Genomic DNA, 18,126 nt, shown 5'->3' with positions numbered 1-18,126 from the left:
CTCGTGCATGTCAGTTCGCCACTATCATCCGTCAGCCCGCGCCAGCAGACAGATTCCTCCAAAATGCGCTTACCTCAGCGTTCCAGAGCGTCGTGTACGGCGGCGTCACATACAACATCATGACAGCCTATTAATTAACCCATCGAACGGCGTCCTGATTACTGCATGTGTCAGCAAAAAGCCGCTCAGTGGCGCTCCCCCCACCCCCGATCCAGTCCGCCGCCGTTCCCCGGCGCCTTCTGCTCCCTGACTTTCAACAAAGTCTGTTTGTTTATGAATACAGTTCATGTTAGATAATGACTTGACCTTCAGCCGGCGCTGCAGGAGATGCCCGTCTCCCGTGGCAACCAGCTGGAATCTGTAGCCACAATCAAGGTCAATATTTCCAGAAAGGCCTGAAAGTGAGATGATTGGTGTGTGGCGTCTGTCGTGCCCTTTCGGGGGCGTCACGGCGCTCCTTTATAAGCTGCTGGGATGGATGCGGCGTGGAGCACTGATGGCTGAGCCGATGCTCGATACGGGTTTCTGCAGGGAGGCCCCCCCCACCCCCACAAAAACAACGTTTGAATAAATAAAGGAGCGAATCGATGGATGCTAACGGAGGGCTTTTTCAAAATGGACTGAACACTGCTGCTCTGTTCAATGTACAAGTGTCTATTGATCAGGTTTGGGCTTCTGCTTGCTACAGTCACATAAGCAGTTCCTGTAGCTGTTGTAAATAATCCATTATCTAATGGATCCATTCATCAATTCCCAATAAAAGTTCATGACATGGAGTTTTCTGCCCCGTTCAATGCCGCACAGGCAGCCCGCTGTACACGGCGACCAAGGTTTTCCCGATCCAACAAACTCAACGAACGCTGGTCGAAAACGATGAATATTTAATAGAGCTGCATTAAGTCTGAGCGCGTTTGCTGGTCTGTCCAGCATGGCGGAGCGACCTTTGCCCTCTTTCTGAAGAAGCCACTGGCCTCCTGCAGGGGGTCAGAGGTCGCGATGGCATCATCGATTGTTTGGGCTGCTTGGAAGTTGGATCTTCAGAAAGACCCAGAGTTTTCTCACATTTGGCAATGCAGCGTTCAAACCAAACGCCATCCGCCCCAAAATGCATCTAGAAACTCCGCCAGACGTGTGGGAGGAGCAAACTGTGTAGGAGGGGCAAACTGTGTGGGAGGAGCAACAGACACTTTCAGCGGGACTTCCGTCCCTCTGTGACCCAGTTTGACGACTTGCTGTCCCGCATTAGTCCATAGAAGAAAATAAAATTAGAGGAACATTTTTTTATTGTCTCCAAGAAAAGAAAAATCACATTCTCCTCTTGGTAGGTTTTGGACTCCACCCACTGATGACATCATCAACATCATCATCTTTTTTTTTTACTGTAAACACACAACACACTAGAATCACACCGCCAACAACGGGTCACGCCCGTCTGCACGTTGACCTAACATTGAAACTGGACGCCACGAGAATCGTGTTCGGCGAGAACACTATATTTGTACAGATTTGTCATTTTTTCAACCCCCCAAATCCTGCGGACTGGACCGGGAGCCCGTTAGTCCTGTTGGCTCCTTGCTCGCTGCAGCCTGTTGGAAATGAGAAAGTTAGACAGAGTGTGTGGACCCCCTACAGTGTCCTACGAGCACGGACGGGTCACGTGCACGCCCCGTGCGTGCAGCATTTGGGCGTGGTCTGCAAGGAGACAGTACTCACACCTTAGTAATGACTAGAGACTTTAAACCTCACACGGGTTTCATGTGGGTCTTTTTCTTTAATCCACATGGATGTGAGACCCCCACCACCTCTGATGCTTATGAGGAAATTGGGATCAGAGAAAACCGATATCAGCACCGGCATCGGCAGCCGCCGGTGGGCCGAGGTCGGAGCAGCAGCCGCTGCCCCCGTCACGTCACACGCTCATTCTGGAGCACCGCAGCTGGAGATACGAGGGATCAGACGGCAGAGGTGGGCCGCTGACGCACAGCACAATGGGGTGGGATGAAAGGCAGACTTGAGGAAAATAAAAAGCGAGTGCCAAAAGGAGGCACGGAAAGACAAAGGTGGTGGAGTGGGAGGAATGGGAGAAAAGGGAATAATGAACGCTCGGAACGACTGATCTGCAGATCAGAGAACGACAGAAGAAGAAGACGAGGAATTCTTTCATCCGTCTGCTTTTGTCAGAACAACGACATTCCGTTCGGCATTACAGGAACGCAGCACGGAGTCGTCATCCATCCTCCATTTGCACGGCATTCCGATGAACGAGGAGAATTTAGTACAGTTGGTAAATTTGGGAACGTCCTGCTCTGAAAGTCGGCTCAGAGTAAAACATCCAAATGCAGGAAAACATTGAGAAAAGAGGCGGGGCCTGAGAGGATTTGAATGTTTCCGACTGACAAGACTCTCTGACTCTGAACTAAGATGAAATAGGAGGGTGAAACGATCGTTTGGGCCTTCCATGTTCAAAACTCTCGCGTTCACGCGTAACATTGACAAAATCTACACCGCGTCGACATTTCACACCAGCACTAACGGTAGAAGCAGAAGAAGCCCCTCCCTGCTCGCCCAGTGTGAACACAATGACCTAGACGTGCGTTCAGGAACACGCGTTAAATGCCCGGTCTGTCTGTAGCTTTTAAAGGCCGCATAAAAACAGCCTCTACGTCCATTTAGAGGATGAAAATTGGTCATTCGTGAAACGTTCACAGATGTATCAGGAAAGAACCACCTCAAAACCACAGAGGAAGTAGGAATAAACCACGCAAAGAACACGGAAATGGTTGCGGGCGCGTGAGGCCTTCCCAGGTCGGATGGTTAAGGACATCACAAGGCAGATGTGCAGATGTGCAAATGACGTGTAAATAACAGGTTTCAGCACCTACTTCACAGAATGTTCATGTCTATAAAGAACCAAGTGGATGCAAGAAGTGTAGAAGTAGAATAAAATGACAACATTTGTAATCATGTTACAGAACTAACGTAGAACATGAACCGTGTGATTATTGGGCTGTTTTTTTACGCAGTTCATTACTGATTTGTGCGTCAATTACGTAACTTTAACGTGATGTGTGCGCCGGATACATGACAGAAAAGTCTGTACACATACCGTATTTTCTGGACTATAAGTCGCTGCGGAGTATAAGTCGCACCAGCCCAAAAATGCATTATAAAGTAGAAAAAAACACAGATAAGTCGCACTGGACTATAAGTCGCATTTTGACGGGAAATTTATTTGACAAAATCTAAGACCAAGAACTAATAACTTGCACAAACCCATACGACACAATAATAGCAGACTGTTTATCTCATAATTTCACGGTAATTCTTTCTCAAACAAAGTAGCAAGAAACTTTTCAGAAAATGACAGAAAAATCTTTGTCACAAATCTGCCAACACACTCCCAGACCATGATAGTCCCTCCTACGTTTTTTGCAGTTGTTTCAAAGTTTAAGAGAAAAAGGTGATGGACCCAAACTTTAAGGACCCGATTTTTGTTCTTAACTTGTTCTTGTGGCTTTTTTTCTGATGATGGACATTTATTAGGAAAATTGAGTTAAAAATTCTGAGTATTTCTTTGTTCCAATTGTTGTGATTTAGATTAAAAGATGGCCACAACCCAACTCTGAGGTGAATTCCTGATGAACTCCTGCCGCTCTGCAGAAACTTTGTCCTAAAAAAAGAACAGTTTTTTTGGGGATTTTTGGAATAAAAAAACGCACAATCACATTTAAAAGACCACTGGGAACGCTGAAGATGACTTTGACAAAGTTTCAGCGATTAGGGAGAAAAGTGATCAACTCTTCTGGGTTTTTTCCCTCTTCTCACAGATTTGTTGTTGTTATTCTTTCTTTTTTTCTCTGGCAACTCCACTCAAACAACAGAGGAAGTGAAAACAGTGAAACAGAAGCTGCATTTTCAGTCTTTTTGGTGATCTGACTGGCAGAATTGCACCTTGTCAGAGCGATTCTGACAGGCTGAAAGCTAAACTGATGAACATCTTTTACCAGGAAGCAGCTGAATCTGCTGCCGTCTCTGTCCTGAGCTAAACATAGGTTGAGATTCATAGACAATGTGACACAGTAAAAAAAAAAAGGGGGGGGGGTGCTCCCACATAGAGACTGAGGTCAAACGGGTGTGGAGTAAAGGCAGTGAATGTCTACATAGTTACGGCGACCCGATGGTTTGTTTGACGTCGGTCAGCGACCGCCTGGCCACAGTTGGAGGTCGCGCAGTGGCGGTCCGGTGGCAGGAAGGCAACAGCGCGACGATTGACCACTAGGCGGGTCTCTCAGGTCCCCGAAATCGCCTGATCATCGATTTAAGTCTTTCAGACCTCCAGCCACGCCCCCGTCCGATTGCTGGAAATTGTACGGTAGCAGCGTGGGAACTCTGATGAGGATTACTGGGCGCCACCTTAGCGATCCCGGCCACCTTGGGTCCAAATGTGGAGACGCCGGTGATGCTCTTCATCCGACGAAGACTCCAGCTGTGGTTGGATCACTTGGACCTTCGTTTTGGGGGCTTAATGCTTTTCCCTTGCTATGTTTCTTGGAAGTCGTGTTGTCCAAAAATGTATAATGTGTGCAGGTTTTTAGACACCGCCAGGCTACTGGGCGGGTCACTGCTACACAACCTTAACCCTTGTGCTGTTTTGTGGGGTCCGGATGACCCCGCAAGGGCTTCTTGCAGCTTCCATTGAAGTGGAATTCTTCTCAAACTTGGTGATTTATCCTCTCGGTTCCAACCCTCCTGGCAGATTTGGGCTCCGAGGGTTAAAGATGCTTAATGGGGGTATAATTGCAGATGGGGGAGAGCGGCTGGGCTGCCCTGACAGGGATGGGGGAGAGCCAGATGACGGCAGACAGGCTGAACGCCCACGCTCCCTCTGCTGACAGCAGCTCAGCCTCATTCCTGCTGTTCGGGGCTGCGATGACTCCTCATGACACAATCCTCTGTATGCACCCCCACCCCCACCCCCCACACACACACACACATGCCACGGCTGCCATTAAACCACAAAGGTGGTGAAATGAGGCCAGTTATGGGCTCATTCTTAGACACGGCGGCTGTTCTGTGTTTTGTCCCGGCGCTCGCCGCTCTGCTCGTCTGTCCCGTCGGCCCACGAGTCGTCTAAGCAGAAAACAAGATCCCGCCTTCAAAGCCTGAAGGATTTACCTCCCCGTCTCTCCTGGAGTCACCCCTCCCGCAGAGGCAGGAGGCCCCGGCTCTGCTTTCAGAGAGCCAGTCGTCTGTGCAGACAGAATTGGGGGAAATTTGGAGCTTCTCTGACATCATCAGAAGAAAATCTGTCCCCGGCCCGCTGGAGAATCTCCAGGAAAGTTATTGACACGAGACGGTAGTCTCCGACCGTTTACTGAAAATGACTGGGCTGCAGCCGCACATCAATAAACCGCCTGCAGCTGCTTCTCCTCTGAAATCAGCTGCAGCTTCCACTGCCTGTTGACCTCTGATGCCGTCTGACCTGAGAAGGGAAGCCGGAATAGCAGTGAGGCTGACCTACGTGAGGAAAAACCTTCAATAAACAAGAATCCCGTCATTCCAGAGTCTGCTGTTGAACCGGTACTCGGTCGGGTGAAGAGGCGGCGGCTGTTTGTCTGATCGTCCGTGAGAGGCCGACTAGCTGCCTCACTCGTCATCCCCGATGATGTCATCACCGACGTTCAGCCCGGAAAGACGCGATAAAACCGCCTCGGTTCTCCCTCTTTGTCAGGTATGAACCTTCGATCTTCACAGCGGAAAAGAGGCTAAAAAAAAAAACAGGATAAAAAAAGAGGGAAAGAATGAAGAAACGGCAGACCTCAGGCTGCAGGAGGATAAGAAAGATTAGTGACAAGCTTGAGAAACCTGATAAAAGCTGGAAAATGTTTGTGGTCGAGGCAGCGGAGTCTTCTGTCCAGTTTCTATTTTCCTCTTTTATTTTCCATCAATGTGAGCAGATGATGAGGTTGTGTACATTTGTGAACACACAAAGCAAAACCCGACAACAACGTCTGATTGACGACACAAGATGACAAAGTTTCTGCGCAGACATCACAGCTGCACTGTAAAACAGGGATGTGGGTGAATATTTGTGTGCCCCCACCTCTAGATTTCATTCAGCCAAAGCCGTCTGTGCTCCTTCCATCACCTCCCATCTCCAGAAGCTCTGATTGTGCCGCCGCAATAGAGAAGCCGAGCCGCTCTGTTTACGCCCTTCACCTCCATCACGGCCCATGATTGCACTGACACTTGGAGCTCCGCTCTCCTCCGGCGGGTAACTCATCTGCCCTCCCATTCGGCTTCAATCGCCTGGAGTGGTGCGTTTCTGGACTAACAGCTGCCAGAGGAGGATTACTCTGTAGCATTGACATAATTGCGGCTCCATACTTTGTCCCGGTTTGCGTTTTAGCATGATGGCATCACCGCCCAGTGCTCTCCAACCCCACATCAGGTTCTTCTTGAATGCATTTATGCAGTTTCAGGTTGTGTTCAAGTGTCGTCTGACTCTGTCACTTTGACATTCTGTCAATAAAAAAAACCGTGGTTATGCTAAACCAGTGTCTCCCAAAGGCCACAGCAGAAATACAGGGTTTAGCTGGTGTGGGAGGGGCGGAGTCACCGCTGCAATGTTAGCTGATGGTTAAAAACGAGGAAAAACATTATCTTTACCATACCGAATTTTTGTAACTCTTGAATCGTGTGTTACAGGTGTTGGGAAAAAAATCGATTCGGCGATATATCGCGATACTTGTATGGATTCCAAATGCTGTCAGGACGATATTTATCTAATTATTTCTGAGCGTTCTTCAGCGGCTGACTCTTGTTTTCTACTTTACCCTCTGACCACTAGGTGGCAGCAGAGAACACAGAGCCTCTTCGAACAGCTCTACAAAACAACAAGAAGATCTCAGAGAAGCAGCTTGTTCTGTTTTGTGAGACATAAACTACTTAGATTTACTGGGATGGTACAGAACAGAAACTCTGTTCCGTGTTGCTGCCAGTATCACATAAAAACACGGATTGTGGTTCTTTGTAGCTCAGATCAGAACCAGTGAAGCTCTGCAGCTGCACAGCAGCTAATGCACAGAGACAAAATGCTGTCTGCAAAGTGGGCCAAAGTTCTGCAGAACGTCCCAGCAACAGATTCTAGTTCTGATGGATCAGATTGATGTGTCCAACGCTCTGAAAAAAGGCCAACGCCGTGGCGATGAGCGGTGAAATCCGTGTTTACTTCCACGTGTGAGAAAGTGGAGCTGCCATATTAAAGCTCTTCATCCAGTCATCCTCATCATCATCACTTTATTTATTCTGGAAAGAATTGGAGTTTTTTTTTCCCGTTATTTGTGAAGCAGCGTTCAGACTCCTGAACCGTTTAAAAGTTCTGGAGAATCTACCTTATGTTGAAGAAACAGAACTTTATTCCCTCAATCACACTTTAGAACATTATTGGTTAAGAAACATTCATTCTATTTTTATTTTTCATATACTGAAAAATATTTTATTGTGGAAATCAAACAATGTTGACTGTTCCCTTCCTATCTTTTAAGTTACCAAAATAAAAGCACTATGAATTTGGGTAAAAGCAACGTATATGTGAGATACAGTTGCAGTGCTTAACATTGTGATCATTAAATGAACTGAATTTTACAATTTTATTACAATGGAAGATGGTAGTTTTTTCTAAGTCATACTTTAAAAAAAAAAGAAAATGTATTCTGGTACGATGTCAGGACATGAATAAATCTTGAAACTAGAATCTTGAACGTATCGTATCGCCAGACTCTGGTCAATACACATCCCCTACTTTGTGTCAGTATGTAATACTTTATATATATTTTTCTCCACATCAGAATCGGTTGGAATTACGTTAACTGCGTTAGAGTATCTCTAGTTTACAGAGCGTGTGGGTTTTTTTTGCCGTCACCAGCACTAAAGGGTAAATAAAGAGGCCCTTGTTGGCTCAGGATCAGCAGGGTTGTGGGTCCTTCCATCAGAAATAGACGTGTGTTACTGCAGCCTGAGTCCCACTGGATCACGCTCTGGTATTTCAGAGCCGTTCCATCCTGCATGAGCTGTAATTTGGCATTTAGTGCTGCAGAAATGAACCTGTACGAGAGAATGACTTTGACTGCTTTGGTTTTCCTAGAACGAGCTTCTGGCTGTTTTCGTTTTTACATGGAAGTGCTCTTTGTCTCCAAAGGATGTGAGCGACAGCAAGAAATGAGCAAATATGCCATCTCAGCCACCTGCTGGATAAGATCGAGTCGCCTCTTCATGCTAATTCCTGACAGCTTCCACATCTGTGTGAACACAAGCATCTGTGTGTTTGCATGTGGCTGCATTAATGCGCCTGCAGAGGTCCGTCACGGAGGCTGGAGGAGGCAGAGATACGGGGGAAGGTGTGCGGGAGAGCGGGAAGATAATGCAGGAGCCGTGGATTAACGCTGAGATGGTCCACGTGGACGGATATTGTACGTCGGCACGATTGGACACGCTTGGCTGACAGGAGCCTCTGTTTGCCAGCATGAAAGCACGCCTGCTGTTTTCAGGGACAAATGGAGGAAAGAACACATGTGGGCTTTCAGAGGCAGATCGCAAAACACGTTTGACAGATTCTCCTAATGCCCACATTTTCATTTCTACCTGCCTTTGTGGCCGTACATTGGAGTTTTTCTTCTTTTTGTCAAATGTTCTTTCTTTGATGGTCACGAATCTTTATTTGTTTTTTCCAAACATTTCAGGGACAAACATCTGGCAGCTCTTGTAAGAAATATTGAAATCTATGAAAAATACTCGTTGGGTTTCTTTTAATGCTTGAAATCCTTTAACACTGGAGCCGGAGCCACGCCGTTGCTGTTACCGTAACTCATGCAAGTAACATCATTTCATAGGGCTGACATGTAAGCCGCGGCGGTAGGATGTCCCCCCCCCCCGGCCGACACTGGCATGGTTATAGCAGATGGAGGGAATCCGACCAATCCGGAGCAATCGCTGCTTACGGATGACGTCTGGCTCCAACATGGCGGCATCCGTATCCTGAAAAACTGGACGTAAACTTGGCCGGCACAATAAGTCGCAAATTAATCATTATCGCAAAATCAAGCTGTGGATTATGCATATCGCAAAAGTCGGTGAAAATGGCAATAAAGGGTTACAATAAATGTGCCAAAACAATCTTATGGCAGCTTGAAGTATTTAGTGAATCAAATAAATCCCTTCACGTTGTTGACCAATTGGATGGAGCCCTTTTACGTTTGATGTTGGTCTCTATGTAGACGAGGGTTCAAATCCTTGAACTTTTCAAGATATTCCAGGATTTCTGCCTCCATTGAAATAAATGGGGAATCCTTGGTGCAGAAGCTCGCTGGTTTGATAACCGGCTCTGGCATTTTTCAACTTTTTGGTTTTGTGCTTTTTTCACTTTATTAATGCTCAACTTTGATCATTTATTTATCTATTTTTGTTCCAATTATTCCCCTTTAAGTTTCATTTTCATTCAGCAACATTCAACCCGGCAGTTTTTTCTGGAAATGCAGCTGCTTCCAGTTGTTTTAGAGATGTTTGGAGTGCGTCTCAGGTTTTTTATTAAATTCAAACTCTGAAGAAGTTCTGCCCAAACGCAGAAAGAACAGGAGAACTGTGTTCTTCCGGCAGAAATCAGAATCCCAGTTGTAAATGTAAACCGCATTTGAGGATTTCCATCTTAATACAACCAGCTTATTTATCCTGAAGCGGCACGCCGCTCCACGCCGAATGAAGGACTGTTGCTGCTTGAAGGGGTGCTGTGTTTTTTTTAAGCAAACGTGTTTTGGTGAAGTTTGTTGCCATCTTTGAAGAAAAGAAAAAAAAAAAAGGTGTAACACTCAGGTTGTGCAAAATACAAAACGCAGTAATTAGTATTTTATCTGGCGCTCTCGTTCGCCTCTCGTGTTTCTGCTCGTCTTTGTGGTTCAGGGGAATAATTCCCTTTAATTCCCCCGGAAAATCAAACACAATTAAAGAAGAGCGTTTTTGGCCTGCAGGCCTAGGTGCTTCTGTGTGCTTAAAACATTTACACACACACGATAAAACATTTACATGCAACCTCCTCCCGCCCACACACTCATAAACACAAAGATCACACACACACACACACACACCTTCCCACACTCTTACATGTGCAAACACAAAAGCCACTTTCTGTTGGCTGTGTTGGATGTGGCTGTGGCTTTAATGGAGCTTTTTATGGAATACAGGATTATGGGATTGCATTATTCTCTTCCTGTGTGTTTATTGGACGCTGCACTCGCTGCCAATCAAACGTTTTGATTATGGCTGCCGCTAAAAGCATTGGCATGTCGAGGCGTTTAGTCACACCAACTTAACTCTGAGAATGTAACGGGCTCTGCTGACGGTTTTAGGAGTCAAATGAACATTTCGACACTGTTAGATGGATTTATAGTCACTTATATGGATTCCTGAGCCTTCAGTCTCTCTGCTCCTAATGGATTCCTTCAGTGTTTTAGGTCAGTTTGGGTCTCTGCCATTAAATTGGTCTTTAGATGCAAAGCACTCTGTGTTTGTTATTAACTTGGCCTTCAATTAATAAAGGACGAGGATGGAAGCGTATCGGGTTTTCATCACAATTACAGATACAGAGCAAAGAAACAGAAAGTAGTGCAGAATTGTTAAACTCTCATTGGTATTCTTCTCCTTCAGCGGCTCTTATCAAAGGGTAGAAGTCAGCATTTCTAACAAAAAATGTAATTTCTTGCCTAAATTGTGATTCATTAGTCAGACCTACTTCTAAGAATATTTGCTGACAGAGTCAGGTTCAGGAGGCAGCAGATGAAACAACAAGAAAACAAAGAACCAACAATGACAAATAGGTGCAGTTTGGTTGTGATAGTCATGAGAAAATGGAGCTTCCTGTATGTCAAACCAGCAACACCATTTTGATTTTTCAGTGCCACATTTAAAAAAAAAAGACCCACTTTCAATTATATATAAATAACATACTAACTGGATTCCTTAAATAAATCACAGAATAAATAATTGAAGTCCCAGTATTGATCCCTGTGGGACACCATGGACATGTCCTTTTGGATATTTAAATTTTTTTATTTGTCCAATCTATCCTTTAAAGTATGTTTGAAATCTTAATCTAATCTTAGTTTTCTTAATATATGTCCTTCATCATCAGAAAAATGCTACTTGAACATGTTAAAATCACCAAAACAACTTCAACATGATTATCATTAGTGTGGGGCTTTAAACAACCAATAATTTGTTTTTTGTGAATGTGACGTAATGCGTAGAAAGTGGTTCACCTGCAGCTACAATGAACATGATTCAAATCATGCTGGAGCCAGACAACATCATTAAGCAGTAATTTATCCAAGTTTCTAAGCCAACCACTGTAGCCAATCATCATATCTGTAAAATGATTAACTGCAGAAAAGAAATCATAAAAAAAAAAAGGATTCTAAAGATGTTTAAAAAAAGGTATCAGATCCAGAATGGTTCTTCTGACCAATAGAGGACTGAGTAACTGCTATTTATTTCTCTATAGACTTCTATGGGATTTTGGCTTTTGGAATACTTCCTGTTTGGAACGGGGCGGAGTCAATCAGTCAAATTTCATTTATCGTCAATGTATAAAATTAAGAAGAGTTCTTCTGTCAGAGACTTCAGACTGCAGGAAATCCTTATCTCCACAGCTGGCCGTAACTTCAAATTTCCCTTTGAGGACTAAAAAAAGTAATTTTTATTTTTGATAAATTTAAATAGAAACTGATTTGAACGCAGAAGTTTTTTTGTCCAGACATTACCTTACACTCTACTAAAAATAGCTTGTCTTAGCTAACGCTTATATTAGTTTTAATTTAAAAAAACTTAAAATATATCAGAAAATAGCCATAAAAATGCTTTTTAAAAAATATGTTACATAATTTTATTTCTAACTAAAATATGTATATGATAATACGTAATATCCGGTTGTCTTAGTTAGCATGCTAACACGTTAACACTGTAGCTTTCTTTGCTAGTGCTAGCATTAGCCCTAAATACATACCAGGATAAACTAAGAACTAATTAGCTGTATTTAAATAATATTTTTCTACCCGTTACATAATTTTATTTTCAACTAAAATATTTATAGAATAATACGTCATTTCCGGTTGTAACACATAATTTTGTTTTTATATAAAATTGAGGTATGAATAAAATGATATTATAAAAATGAAGTTACCTATAAGTGTAAATTTAAGCTTTGTTATGGTTCTATTTTGGTTTTGACGGCTGTTCTCCTTTTTCTCTGACTGCTGCTGGAATATTTATGCCTCATGAAAAGCTGCCATTCGGTCATCCACCATCCCTGACACTTGATCAATAGTTTTGTTTGTTCGCCCGCTTTTTGTCTGGTTGTTGCTTTCTCTCAATGTTTCCTAAAGGGGCTAAAAACCGAAGCTGATAATTGCTTCCCGGCTCCTAACATATCGACATCAGCTCCATAATAAGCTGCTTGTCCACATCCAAAGAGTTTGCAGCTGGAAAGGCATCTAATGAGCGGGTCTCTTTGTCCCCCTGCAGGCCAGACAGACCAACCCTCACACACCTACTCTTATTTACCCTTGGCTGACGTGCATGTTAGCCTAAACGAACCCACTTGGGTGAACTTAATTACATGATGCACGCGGACGCTTTGGGCAACACAGACCCGACTACGGCCATTTTTCTCCTTCCTGCCATGTTTTCTCAGCATCTTATTACGCGATCAATCACTCTGGGATCAATTAATAATTGAAAACCATTAAACTACTTGAAGCTGTGATTGGAGTTTGCAGGTAGTGTGGAAGGGCACTGGGTTAAACAGACATGATTAATCAAGAGCAGCATTTGCATTCATTTGGGGGCATTTGTAAGAGGCTGTTCTGTTTAAAAATTGTGTTTTTGGCGTGTTTAACATGTTTTGTGGCATTTTTGGGATGATGGGGGACGTATATAAAGAAAAGTAAGGTCAAAATTTGAGTATTTTCCACACTATAACGTGTTCTTAAAAATATTTTGTTTCCAGAAAGACTCAATTCTGGTTGTGCTTACTGACGATGAAGCGATTTTGAGAGAAACACGGCGCTCTATCAACACGTTTGGTTGGGTGTAATTGTGAACACGCCAATGGAGCTAACATATTTTTGTTTTTTACGTGTTCCTAACATGGTAAAGGGCTACCATAGTCACAGTAATGCCGCGATCACACCAGGCTAGGAAACAAAATCAAGGCGCCGCTTCGACTGGCTTCCACGCTACAAACTCCCGCCGTCACTTGTCGCTTCTCAAGTTTCTATGTTTGTTTTCAGGCTCGACGTACAAAACGTGCAGCCACGGAAAAATGAAACCAGTAGAACTTTGACCAGTCAGGGACTCAGATTTGGTAGTGAGGTTTAATTCTCGGAAGTGTTTGAAAATGGATCATGAAGGAGAAATGAATCGTTTTGTGTCCGGCTGAATTTTACGACTTCAAGTCTTTCATTTGTCGGAATAGAGCTGAGAAATTTAGGAGACGTCTTTTCCTGGGCGTCTTTCTACTGTAGGTGGCGGACATGCGCTAGAATCCGTTAGCAAACAACGTCGGAATATGCTAACGTGCAAGAGTTATTGTCTCCCTTATAGCTCAGTGCGTCTTATACGGGACAGGGGGGGGAGATAGAAATTTTTTTATGGAAGGCCAAAACAAATAAAAGGATTAAAAATGTGTATTTCTAACGGTTTTGCCATCAATAGTGTTTTTATTTTATTTTAAAAGGTTGCTTTTCTCATTTTTGCAGTGCTTGAAGAAGTCTGTATTGATGATTTATGAATCTTTGTCGAAAATGATATTATTATTGATGTAAAAACCGGGGGAGGGGCCAGTGTGGGGCAAAGCTTTTAGCTGGGCCCCTTTTAGCTCCGCCCTGATTTGACACAATCTTGAAAAGTCGTCATTTAAAGAGCGGAAAATGTGTTTTGTCTTTATTCAAATCGTTGTGAATCAGAGGCTGATTAAAAAAAATGCTGTTTGAAAAGGTCGTAGAAAAGACGCTGGACGGGGCCGCAAGCTACCCTGCCCTGAGTTCTCAGCAACAGGGAGGGGGGCGGGGTTGCCCCATCTCAGTGGTCGCGTTCACAAGACTCCTGCCACTCTGCAGCAACTATGTCTTAGAAAACGGCATCATCCTCATAAAAAGACTGACAGCAGATCAAAAGAGGATTGGCGTGGAACTTCAGCGCCTCCTCTTAAGAACGCTGAATATTGATTTTATTCCTGTATGGTGTTCACTGACTCCTGTGTGTTACGACGACGTCGTAGAAACCTAAAGATGGTGAGAAGGCGCCTTAAGGCGGCTCTTACACTTGATATTTTTACAGATCTAATTACCATATGTCTACACAGCCATGTGCTGCATATGCGGTTGTGTGACAACATCTCTGCTGCTAGTCTCCACCCTTCCCATCTGCTGACCATCAGTGGAGGGAATCCAGCTCCCCCCTCCCTGTGCCCCTCTACCGCCATCTACAGGCTGCGTTGGGGGACTAGAGGCGGCTGGAGGGGGTGTGACGCCGTTTTAGGGATGCAACTTCGCCCCCCCTAAGAAACCACAGATGATGATTTCATCATTTCCTCCGTTATTGACGGAAGCCCTGAGCTCAGCTATCAGCTTCCCGGTGTTGTAATGCAAATTAACATCCATTAGAATATTCATTCCCAGCTCGTCTTAGTGTGTGTGTGTGTGCGCGCATGTGTGCGCACGGCGGGATGTTGATCCTAACGAGAGTGACAGCTCCGGCGGGTGACGAGCAGAGATGTGACGGGCTCATCAAAAATGCTGCTTCAGTCAGCAGCGAGCAGCGCGGCGTTAGGAGGCTGCGGCCTCCAAGCCCCTCCCACTTCCCCCCAGCTGCCAATAATTACTCGTCAAATTAGAAATCTGCACTTGTCCTCTTCTCCTTTTTTTCCCTTTGAAGTCTCCTCCGAACGTCTCCTTTCGCTGGAGTCTGACAGAGAGGGGGCGGAGCTTGACCTGAGCAGAAGGACACTTTTTTTCTCCACTTTGACTTCCTGTTTGAGCCTCCTCGCTTCCTGTTCCATCTAATCACCTGTATTGACAGTGATCAGGAGGAAGACGAACGCTGAGGAAGATGAAGAGCTGGTCTCAAACAGGCTTCAGTCTAACGGATGTTTAGGGAAAGCTTAGAGATGGCGACCCGAGGAGGTCGTAATTAATTTCGTGATTCTTCGCTGAAGCGTTTGTGATAAAATGGATGCATTTACAACCTTCTCCTCTGTTTCGTTTCTCTTCCAGCTGCCCTGCAAGTCTCCATATCCCTGAAGAAAGTGGAGTTAAGTGTTGGAGAGTCCAAGTTCTTCATCTGCACAGGTACGATGGCTTCTTCTTCTGTCTTCCTTTAGCTGCAGATCTATGTCCAGGTGTCTGCGTGGCAGAAGGAACATACATGTTCCGGAGTGCAAAGACGAACAAAATCCACGTAAAAAGTTAAAAATGAAAAGAGTTTTTACTTTTTTTAGGTTAAATTCATCCAAGTTAACACAGTTTATACAAAATGATAAAGCTGAGCGCCGTGTCACACAGTCACTACATCCGTTTATCGTAGATTTTATGGATGAAAAATGGTTATACGTGAATAAACGTGGAAAAAGTTGTGTTTCTTTATGGACATGGAACACCTTATAACTTCTTATTTCTACCGTCTTAGTATGATTTCCTTTTCCTAAAAGCAGAAAAGGCCACCGGCTTCCTGTGGGCTTCATATGTCTTCCCTCTCACCTCTGGTGTGACTAATAGTCATCATGCAGCCCTCCCATTCATTTCAATGAGGCCACAACTGTGAGGATGCAGCAGAAAAATTAAATTGGATCTTCAAAGGTAAAATATGAGGCTCTGAGTCATGTTTCATCTTAATGACTAATTAGGAGTGCGGTCCTGCTGGAATATTTAATGCGGTACGGCAGTTTTTCTGATTTACAGAGGAGCTGTGGCAAAGGTAGATGAAAGGATAACCCCCCCCCCCCCCCCCAAATAAAATACCTTCCACCCGCTCATGTGGATGCTTGAACATTTAAACCAACCTCTGCATTGGTATTTCATCATCTCAGCAGTATGTTAAACAACACATCTCCAGTTCATTCTTGTTTAGACCACAGACTTGTTTTTCTCAATTTGTCCTGAAACTACAGTGTTTTAAAAACTACTTCTGCTCTTCTGCTCACCCAGTACCCCTGTATTAGGCAAAAAAAAAAAAAAAAAGAAGAAATGCAGTCGCCATGGCAACCGAGTCCCCAGAAACCTCCCCGCCAATCTGGGCAATGGCAGCAAAACAGGCAGGACTTCAGGAGCAGTTGTGTTCTGTTTTTGAAAATGTGCCATTAGGGCTGATTCAGACACAAACAAAACGGGGCGCAGGGTTTCCGTGTGGTGGTACGACCCCCCAGCACCGTGACAAATGAGGAGGCGGGGTAAAAGGTGTGTGTTTAACCCTCCCCCCCGTGTGAGTGAAGTGTGTGAGGGAACCCAGAACAAGTGTTGGCTGAAGCGGGAAACATGAAATACAGCAGCTTTGGCTTTAAAGGCGTTTGTGACGGAAACTGTTGGAAGGTTGCGACCGCCGTCCATTCTGTCCACGAGCCAGACAGAATGGACGGAGGGATTGGACGTCCTGGCTGGTGAGATCCTCCGCCTGCACAGATTACCCCCCCTGAGATTTAAGGCTAACTACAGACAAGGCTCCGGTAGAGGCCAGTACTTGGTGTCCTCGTTAGGATCTTTTTGGCGTCTTTCCACCAAACTGTTCAGGACGACGCCCCTTATCAACGTTGGGAAGGGTCCTAAATATAACCGACCCGTTGATCGCCCCACTTTTCTCCGTTGCTCCCCTGAGGTTCCGTTCCGTGCCTCAGAGTTTGGATCTAATTCTATGTTGACTGTCGTCTGCAGAGCACACATGACCTGACGCTTCCTGAACAGATCAGACTGGGTCACCTGTGCCCTTTATATGAGGAGCATTGATTCTTTGGAGCCATATAGTCTCATATAAATGTTGTACTTATTAATTTGGCGACCCCCCCCCCCCTCACTAAAGTTAGGTGTCTTTGATGTACCACATTTCTTTTGCTAAATGTGATCCTACAGTAAAACGTATTTGTTTTTAGCTAAAAAATTGACAGCGGCTGTTCCTTTTACTGAGTAGCTGCAGTGGATGCAGTTTACTATTCCCAGTTTGTCCTTTGGTTTTCAAAGTATTAGTAAGACAGGCTTGTGACAAAAAGTAATCTTAGTCCCAACGGTGTTACCGCGTGGATACGGGCGACATATCAAACGTGTAGGGAGAAATTGTTCATGTTCAGATTTTCTACGGCCTGTAGCTAACGCTAATACAACCCTTAAGGGTGACGTAGGTGAGACGAAGGGGCGTTGTAAACTTTTTTTTTTTTCATTCTAACAGCCACAGATCTTTTTTACTAAGTGGGTTGTGGCAAAATCTCTCCATAAACATTGCAAAGGATAATGTCAGACTTTGGGCTACTAAAGGAAAATATGTAGAGCCCAAGCGGTTCTGTGGGGTCACCGTAGTGTGACGCCATCATTAGTGTCAGGCTGAAGAGTTTTGGTACGAACACCGTCATGTATGAGCTCCTGAAGAAAAATGAAAGCTAGGGTAAAGGTATAAATGATTCAAATTAAGAAGTTTAATCCAGCCTTCCGCCTTAAAACTAAGTCGACAGTTGTGGTCGCCCTCTGCTCCTGCAGAAGTGATTTTTTCTCACAATTCAGCCTCTGAAAAGGCAAGGTGACTCCTTTCTTTTGGAGAATTTTCCATAAAGCTGGAGCTTATGCAGATTTTCAGACCAGGCTTTCATGCAGATAGAAGAACACAAAGAGAGAGGCTGGCTTGAGCGTGGAAAGCAGGCCAGCTCGCAGCACATCGCTGTCTTCTCACATCATCTGCGCACCCAGCGGCCTGTCACCATGCTAGCTGCGTTAGCTCCCACCAACAAGCGCCGGCGCTGTCAGCCCATATACAATGCAAAGAGGAGATAACATTGTCAGAGGATGTGCCCGAAGGCCTCTTATCAATTTGGTGCCCACGTGA

The 18,126-nt window shown here is 44.7% G+C and overlaps 1 protein-coding gene across 3 annotated transcripts in view; it reads left to right on the top strand.

Annotated features, from left to right (window-relative positions):
* ncam2 (neural cell adhesion molecule 2) overlaps positions 1–18,126 on the top strand; it is a 264,286-nt gene that overhangs the window by 149,678 nt on the left and 96,482 nt on the right. For all 3 annotated transcript variants that reach the window (XM_023948900.1, XM_023948896.1, XM_023948891.1), the window contains exon 2: positions 15,321–15,395. In XM_023948900.1, the coding sequence (XP_023804668.1) occupies positions 15,321–15,395 (75 nt within the window). The remainder of the gene's footprint in view (positions 1–15,320; positions 15,396–18,126) is intronic.

The sequence above is a fragment of the Oryzias latipes genome, chromosome 2, assembly GCF_002234675.1.
Source record: "Oryzias latipes chromosome 2, ASM223467v1".
Taxonomy (NCBI): Eukaryota; Metazoa; Chordata; class Actinopteri; order Beloniformes; family Adrianichthyidae; genus Oryzias; species Oryzias latipes.
The sequence above is the reverse complement of the archived record's forward strand: the minus strand, read 5'-3'. Positions and strand labels throughout refer to the sequence as shown.